We start from the raw sequence: 9,062 nt of genomic DNA, 5'->3' as shown, positions 1-9,062 counted from the left end.
TGCGGAGTCTGCTCCCTCCTAAGAAGGAAGCTGTGAAGATGTCGACATTGTGAAGCTTTGTTTCCTGTAGACACACAATATGGCAAGAAGAAGCAGCGATGGTGGCGCTGACAGTAGCTCGTCTATCCGGACAGTTGAGGCCCCGGACATTCCAACACATAACATTGATAGGTTGCACTAACATGGCAACATGGAGTACACTTCTGAGCTTGGCCACATGCCACACACAACCCAGCTATGGTTATGCTTGTGCCATGCAACCCAACCACACTTACACGGACCAACACACATGGACCAGGATTTAGCTAACATAGAGAACATTTCAACCCAGAGACATCAACTTGCTCAGGTGGAGGCCTGCAGAGCAGCAGCGGCATCCTCCATCCTCTCCATGTCCATAGCACCCTCCCCTCCGTGCTGGATGAGGGCGTCCTCCACACCCATTGCCTGCACATCATCTAACCTGAACAAGTCTCGCATGGCAGATATCACCTCCAGCGGCAGCTGCTCCTTGAAACGCTCAGCAAATGCATCCAAGGCCTTGGCCGTGATGTCTTCTCCGTCCTTAACGATCCCCAGACTACGAGCAACCAGGATCTCAGCCGCCTTAGCCGTTGGCGCCGGCACCACCCTTGCTCTGCCAGCAGCTTTGAGCCTTGCACTGGTCCTGTGCAGCGAGAGGCCCGCACTTGTTCGGGCAATGTTCACTCCAGCAAGAGTCTTACGACGCGCAGCAGGAGGCCTGGGAGGCGTTGATGCAGGGGAGGGCAGCAAGGGCTCCTGCCGATCTTCAAAGAGCACGGTCAGGCCAACCCCAGCTGGCTGCAGATCAGCAGCAGCCCTGCGGAGCCGCACCGGGGATGGCGTGCGCTGAAGCGGCCCATTGGAGATGAGCGGGGGGGTGGGCGAAGCCTCGAACCTAGGGGGCTTCGCCGGCGACAGAGGAGGGAGCAGATGCGTTGGTGAGCACAGCTGCAACACCGTCGGGGACGGGACTGCCAGAGGTGCTGTCACTGCTCGAGCCTCGTCCCTCCTGGAGCAAGCAAGTCGAGGCAGCACCTACGTGGGGGAAAGCGGGGGCGAGACCGGTGGCGTAAGACTCTCCTGGGAGCGTCTACGTGCAGCCCGCGGCGAGCCCTGGCGTGCCGGGCTGCGGCCACGCACCGGCTGTAGCTCCAAGGCGCCTGCCCCTTCGTCACTAGCGGAGCCAGAGCCCATCAGGACCAAGGGTGGCGCGGCCGGCGCAGCGTCACCCAGGGCAGCCACAGCTTCAGCGCCATGGCGCCTCCCGTCCGTGCCGCTCGAGCGATCGCGGGACCTCTCCTGGCCATCTTGCCGCTGACGGTCACGGGCGCCCCTGGACAGGGAGCGACGGATGCGGTCGCGCCAACCGCCTGTGCGCGCGGGCCATCACGCCCGCGGCGGCCGCCGCGGTCGTCGTCGTCGTCGCGCTGCGCCGGGCGTTGGACGTCGCTGGGCTGACCAGCACGCCTGTCTCCCCGCCGCACCGTGCCGTCCACTGTACGGCGGAACCAGGTGTACTCGTAGAGGTCAGGAGGTGGTGGGTCGTCGTCGTCGTCCCGCGCCTTGGAGTGGTCCTCGAGCAGGTCCAGGTGCAGCAGCACACGATGTCTCAGGCAGCGCCGGCCGCGGCGTCGGAGGCCGCGGGCGGGCAGCGTGAGCCACTTCACCTTAGGAATGGCGTTGGGGTCGGACGTCCACGCCCAGAGCGACAGGTCGCGTGTGTCCTCCCGGCGCAGACACCGCTGCTCGATGTAGTCGAGGGAGCACCGACGGCCGATGACGAACGCAGCGACGTACTCATTCCAGGCATGGACCGGGATCCCCTCGATGCACAAACGGACGTGGTGCATCATGTCTTCATTGTCAGCGTGCGCCTCGAGCCTCCAGGCGCGGACGAAGAAAGAGGATTTGCCGACGAGGAAGTCGCCACGGTTGACGGCGTTCGCGCAATTGTGCTGGTACATGAACTTGACGAGGTACTGCTCGGGGAAGTGCCGCACAACACTCACGTCCGCCGGCCGGAAGCCGAAGGTGGCGGCGAACGCAGCGGCCACGGTGTGGCAAGGGACATCCTCACGGGCCCCTTCAAACCAGGCCACGGCAGCGTTGGTGGAGAGCAGCGCCTACTCCGCCTGCATCTCCGGCGCGGCAGGGACCACGACGAAGTCTTCCTCCGGCCGGTTGGCCGCGTCACCCAGCCTTGACATGACGGGGTTGGTGTCGCCTAGCAGCAGCTGCGGAGGGGGTTGGAGGAGAGGCCAGCCCCGTCCCGGGCCGAAGACGGGAACGGTATCTTGAACGGCAGCGGCAGCTGGTCGGGGAAGTGGCGGCGGAGGGGTGAAGGCGAGGCACGGCAGGGAGCTTAATGGACGCCACTTATTCTTGCAACCGCGAGCCCGGTGGCCATTTTGCAGGCAGCGAGAGCACCGAAATGGCTCACGGCAAGCTGAGGCGCGGTGTCCAGGAGCAAGGCAGCGGCAGCAACGCCCTTTAAGCCACCACGGGATGGGGGACGATGTGAATGCCTGGGCAGGCAAAGCCGGGCGGCGCGGGCCTCGCCGCGATTTGACGAGATGCCAGGCTCCGGTCACATCCGCCTCGCGCCCCGCACTTGTCGCCGGCATTGAAGAGCAGGCCGTTGGTGGAGATGGGCTGGAGCGCGCTCCCGCCGCGGCGCAGTTATTTCCGTCACCCACCTCGCAGTGAATGCCCGATCCAGACGCAGCTCGCGCCGATCCAGCCGCAGCTCGAGTTGATGGAGCGACCGAACCAGACCCTCGCAGACCGGCACCTAGGGGCGACTCAGGGACGAACTCCGAGTCCGTCGTGGTCCCAGCACCGCGGCCATGGGACGGCGGCGACACCAGATCCGCCCACGATCCACCTGTTGGCCGCGGCAGAGAAGCGGGGCGCGCCGAGCCAGCGGCCGATAGCCCGGGAGGAGGGGGCGGGAGGGGCATGAACCAGGAGGCGGCAGGTTGGCCGGCATGGGCGGCGGAGGGGGCCGTGGCCGCCGGCGCCAGCGCGGGGCTGGAAGGGGGCGATGGGCTCATAGGTCTCCTATAACAATGAAGGCCATCTGATAGATCTGAGAAGTTGTGCTTCATCTGAGAAGCAACACTCACATATGCAAATTTTGTGCTTCATCTGAGAAGCAACACTCACATATGCAAATTGTAGGGGACTCTGATGGGCTAGGTGCACATGCATCTCTTTCTGCCCGCTGCAGACCCATTTTCGGAAGCGCGAAAGCAACAAGGGAAGCGACACCACTCCACCCGGAGGAACTTGCTCGGATGCTTCACCCCGTCCTACCTGCTACCCTAGTCCACGCCCAGCAAAGTCTGTTGGCGCCAAGCCCTAGCTTGCTCTTTGCGCCGGTGCCCAGCTCCCTCTCGTTCTCTCTCTCTCTCTCCCGCGCGCACAAACGAAGGTAGAAGAAAGAGAAGACACATGACACGGTGGTGTTTTTTCGGCGCACATACACGGCTTCTTTCTCGAGCACGAACTCGAACCCACACACCATCCCACGGCGAGCACACATACACTCCAAAAGGCTACATCTCTCTCTGGCTCAACACATACCGCATCACTTCGATCAGTACATGGAGGGCTTTTTATACCCGGACGTACAGCACACACGACTCGGGCTGCCTGTCCCACGCATACACGAACACGCATCTGGCACACCCGACGCCGGTCGCCACTGCACATGGCATGACTTATGCCAACACTCACCTCCTAAGCCATGACATCGCAGTCGTTATCCTCGCTGCAGCTCCCATCGTCGTTGTCGCCATGGCCGCCGCTATAGCCTCTCGGACGTGAACCCTGCTGCATCTTCTTCTTCGTCTCCGGCGACACCGCACGCTCGTCGTCGCCGGAGTTGACGCTGCTGCTCCCATTGTCATCGTGATCCAGCCCGTGGACTCGATTTGGCTTACCAATGCTGGTTGTATCGTTCTCCGTCACGACTCTGGCGACACACGCCGAGCTCCTTCTCATTCGGCGACACACGCCTGGCGTCCCTCTGCGCCCCGCACGTCCCGCGCGCACCCGCGAGGACAACGACTGCGATGTCATGGCTTAGGAGGTGAGTGTTGGCATAAGTCATGCCATGTGCGGTGGCGACCGGCGTTGGATTTGCCAGATGCATGTTCGTGTATGCGTGGGAGAGGCAGCCCGAGTCGTGTGTTGTGACAGTTCGTGCATGCATGTACCTGGATTAGTGGTCGCAGGTGGTGACCGAGCCACACGGGTCATACGTGCATCTAGTCTAGGTAGTTAGTATATGGATGCATGCATGGGTTGTTAGCGTGTTAGCCGGCCAGTGATGGTTGGATTACTACGTGTGTGCGTGTGTTAGTGGCCGGTGTGATGGCCGGGTCGTGTGTGTGCGTCCGGGTATAAAAAGCCCTCCCATGTACTGATTGAAGTGCTGCGGTATGTGTTGAGCCAGAGAAAGATGTGGTCTTTCGGAGTGTATGTGTGCTCGCCGTGGAGTGGTGTGTGGGTTTGAGTTCGTGCTCGAGAAAGAAGCCGTTCGTGCGGCAGGCGTATGTGCGCCGGAAAAACACCACCATGTCATGTGTCTCTTCTTTCTTCTACTTTCGTTCGTGCGAGAGAGAAAGAGAGCGAGAGGGAGCTGGGCACCGGCGCAAAGAGCAAGCTAGGGCTCGGCGCCAACAATGTCTACGTATGTGTAGCATTGCTCTTCCGGAAGCGTGAAAGAAGCACACCGTCCAGGACGCGCACGCATCACGTAGCCATCTATCTTTCCTCACACGCCCTTCAGCGCTGCTCCATCCCAGCTGCGACCCGGCGCCTAGACAGATTCCACGTCCAGCAATTAACCCACCGGATTAATTAAGCAAGGAGGGCAGTGATTACATAGAATGGAAGCTCTTCATCAGAGCGTGCGTCAAGTCATATAGGCAGTGAACTGAGGGACCTGATTCCATATTATGCAACTCATAAGAGCATACGTCAACTCATATAGGCAGCACTGAACTAAGAAGCACTGAAGGTGAAGCAACTACACTAGATAGATTACTACTCCGCACACACCCAGTACACAACAGCAGCAACTGCAGCCGGCTGTCGAGGATTCATCCTCCACAGCGCCACAGCAGCACGGTTGCAGAAGAGGACGATTACTAGGAGCTTGCACAACAGAGCCGCGGCACGGAGAAGGTAAGAAACCTCCGCAAATCCACACGTCTGAAGAACGAGCCCGATGAATTCCACCGACGTCGCCACGACGAAGAACCTCCAGATCGGTACAGCCGTCCGGTGTAGCGGCCACCCACGGAAGCGATCCTCCACAGCATCATCCTTGACCTATCACATTTCACAGTCATCAACGTCATAAGCGACGTCGATTTGGCGGGGCGGGGCGGGAGGGGCGACGAGTACCCCTCGCTGCCGGCGGCGCGCAGGAAGAAAAGCACCATCGCTGGCACCCTGAGTAGCAGCGAGAGCATACCAGAGTAAAACAAGATCGCGGCGGCCACGCTGCAGTTCCCGCCGCAGGCCCGGAATGCGACGGCGCAGGGGAATGTTGCGGCGGAGAGCACGCAGATGGTGCCCACGAAGAGGTAGACCATGGCATCTGCGGCGGCCCGGGCGGCGCGGCTGCGTGCCAGTGCCCCCACCGCCATCCTCACCCGCGCCGGCGAGCTGGCTGCTACGAGCAGCCAGCCTGGAGACCTCCGCTTCGAAAGCCTTTTTTTTAAACGCGACAAAAGATTTGCCATTTTCATTGATTAAGAGAGAAGTTTAAGAGGTTAAGGCCCATGGCCGAATTACAACAATCACTCTTGCGGCATTATGTTACTCAAGTGCCTCGTCCCCGCCGTGCTCCAAAATGACGCTTCCTCTTTAATCCTAGCAACAATAACTCCAACAGGGACAGCAGTATTACGAAAGATCCGCGCATTCCTCTGATTCCACAACTCCCAAGAGATAAGAAGCATCAAGGAAGCAAGTGGTTTTCGTGATTGTGTCTTCTTGGTAGCATTGTGGCTCCACCACTCTTTAACAGAAGTCGCGTCACTCCAATCACTAGAATGCACATTATAGAGACCCAGCCAATCTTTGAACATGCGCCAAACTCTCAAAGCCATTTTGAATGTGGAGCGGAGTGGTCGTTGCCTCGTTGGTGACTCGTTGTGACTTGTGTGGCCTGCGGCCTTTGGGGGGTCATTCATGGTCAACAATGAAACCTCGCTCTGTGCCTCTGTCAGGCGTGCGTGTGAAAAAAAAACAGAGTAGTAAAAGGTGCCCATGCATCGTGAATAAGAGAGGAAAAGGTCTAGAAAATCGACTCTCACAGAGTTCAAATTATATTAAAAAAAATACACTAATCAAACAACCCAATGGATCATCCATTGGAGCGACGTGATGATAGTGATGGCTCTGGGTCAAGCTCACAATGGTTAACCGTTACCCGTGCCCTGTAGGTAATTAATCTATAACGGGACACGGATATACGAGTTGTAATATCCACAAGGCTCTGTCCGTTGCGTCCGTGCAACCAAACAGACCGAGCAGGCGATGTCCCTCGTGTTGGTGCAAACCTAGCCAGTCGCCACTGCAGTCCAAGCCCCACATCGGTTGGCATCCAGGTCGGACAACCATGGAGAGGCGCCGCCAGGCGAGGCTGTGACCGAAGGAAACCAAGGTCGCGAGCTTCAAGTTTGTTCTAGAGTTTTCCGATTTTGCGTTGCACGGGAGCCTAATACTGGCCCAGTAGGCCCCATTGAATCTCAGAGGGCCGATAAAACTACCGGAGCAGTGGCCCGAGAAGATTAGCGCTTGTTTCGGTGGGGGATTAGGACTATATGACGTTACCCATACCCAATACCTGGCTTGTTTGGTTTGCAATGAGATGTTGCTTGTTTGGTTTGCAATGTTGCATGGATCTGCAGATTGTGAGGTGTATGTGGCAGATTTAGTTGTCAAGTTATGCAAATTGTTAGAGGAATACAATCTTGAGAAGATGACGATGAATCAACCCCTTCTTCCCTTTTTATTCTATTCAAGCCACATCCCTTATGTCACTTTCAATAAGTGGGTTGTTCAAAAAAGGCCAACAGCTTCTAGGATGAAATATGAGTCCGGTACTTGGAAGATGAGCTAGTTACAGTTTCACAAGAAAAATTTAATGTGTTAGATTGGTCGAAAGTGGCTGAAACACGCTATCCTACTTTGCGGATGCTAGTCCTTGACATATTTGCAATTCCAGTCGGCAATGTTGCTTCGGAATCAACATTTAGTACAAGCGCTAGAGTTCTAAGTGATCATCGTTGTAGTCTTACTCCAGACATGTTATAGGCTCTAATGTGCTCACAAGATTGCATACGAAACAAATATAATGGTGTGCGCTTTCATAGTATATTCATGTTGATCTTGCTGCCATGTTTCTTTACATGTTCACTTGTACTAAATTGTTACTCATAGATGGCAACAATGGTAACTCAACAAGTTTTTGGACTTGTCTTCAAGACAATCAAGAGGCAAAGTACTTCCTCATTGCTACTACCTAATGTGCATAACTTTCAGGTATTCCGATCGTCCCTCGTTTCCTTTACGATGATGCCCGATCCGCGGGGCCCACACATTCTACGCTTTTGACCGAACTCGAGAGGGGGTTGACCATGGTGGTTCCATCTTGGTGTGTGTTTGGGTTGATCATAGTGACCCGTCAATTAAACCAAGGTTGAGCCCATTCCTTCACTAGATTCTCTCCCGTTGCCTGCAACCGGTGGTGTCGCACTCTAGCTAACCGAGGAACCTTCGCGCCCAACCGTCTCGTTTGTGAAGCAACTACCCCATCAAAGATTTGTGTTGGATATTTAAACCTCACACCACCCTTTTATACGTATATAGTGACACATGCAGGTGGGGGAGGTGTTCCGACCCTCCCTCGTTTCATATTCAACGATGCGTCGAACTGTGGGGCCCGCTCGGTCTACGCATTTGACCAAACTCGTGAGGGGGTTGATCATGATGGTTTCCTCTTGGTGTGTGTGTTTGTGTTGGTCATAGTGACCTCTCAAACCAAGGTTGAGCCCATGTCTTCACTAGATTCACTCTTGTCACCTACAACTGGTGGTGTCGCACTCTATCTAACTGATGAACCTTCACGCCCAACTGCCCCGTTTCTGAAGTGACACGTCGAAGATTTGTGTTGGATCTCCGTCACACTGACTTTAGTATCACCACCATAGGCGGGCTTCATCCGGTCTCTCGCTTGTACTTCGTGGTACCCCGAGCATGATTTTGGCCTACAAAACCATGGCCCTGTTGCTGTCATACCAGGAAGCGATCTCCTTCATTTTGGCCAACAGAACAACGTGCCAAATGCTAATAACGCTTCGTTGAGCCCGTCTCATGCCTTACTGCCGTCCATCTGTAAACATATATACAACTAAATTAAAAACATATTTTAGCATGTTTTTAATTAATTACAAACATGATTCACATATATGTATCCCCCGTTATAATTAATCACTTTTGTCGACATATACGAATTCTAGAATGTATGCATATGCATATGAAGAAAAAAAATCAATTCATGCTAACATATGAAAAAACTTATTTGGTACTAAAAAAATACAATTCCTATCCATAACAAGTTTTTATCAATATTGTAAACTCTAGCATCTATCTACATCAAATTAAACCTATCTAATATATAGCTATCAAGCAAACCTAAACTAGAAATCATTGTGAAGATTATTTGTAGTGAAAGCATTGTGAAGATTATTAAACCAATCTACCTATCAAGCAAACCTAAACTAACATATGACAAAACTTAATTAGTAGGAAAAATGATAAATGGAAGATCTTTCAACTCGACCGGTGTGGTTTGTCTTGATCACGGGCGTCGAGTTTTGTGGTTGAGGTGTGGCCGGCGTCGAGCTCGGGGGCAGGCGGCGGCGAATCTATCAAGGAGGAGGGAGGGGAGTCCCGCCTGCGGTGAGGGAATGTATTTGTAGGTGAGGGAGGGATGCTGGCGAGGAAGGTTTGGGTTT

The 9,062-nt window shown here is 55.2% G+C and overlaps 1 protein-coding gene and 1 pseudogene across 1 annotated transcript; both read right to left on the bottom strand.

The window, feature by feature from the left end:
* Positions 1-345: 345 nt before the first annotated feature.
* On the bottom strand, positions 346-1,218 carry LOC147963981 (uncharacterized; annotated as a pseudogene).
* Positions 1,218-1,988, bottom strand: LOC147963980 (uncharacterized). The gene has a single exon (XM_087529778.1). The coding sequence runs from the start codon at positions 1,986-1,988 to the stop codon at positions 1,218-1,220; it is 771 nt and encodes a 256-aa protein (XP_087385904.1).
* Positions 1,989-9,062: the final 7,074 nt, after the last annotated feature.

This window comes from Triticum urartu, chromosome 6A, assembly GCF_056163025.1.
Source record: "Triticum urartu cultivar PI428250 chromosome 6A, HENAU_Tu73, whole genome shotgun sequence".
NCBI lineage: Eukaryota > Viridiplantae > Streptophyta > Magnoliopsida > Poales > Poaceae > Triticum > Triticum urartu.
The sequence above is the reverse complement of the archived record's forward strand: the minus strand, read 5'-3'. Positions and strand labels throughout refer to the sequence as shown.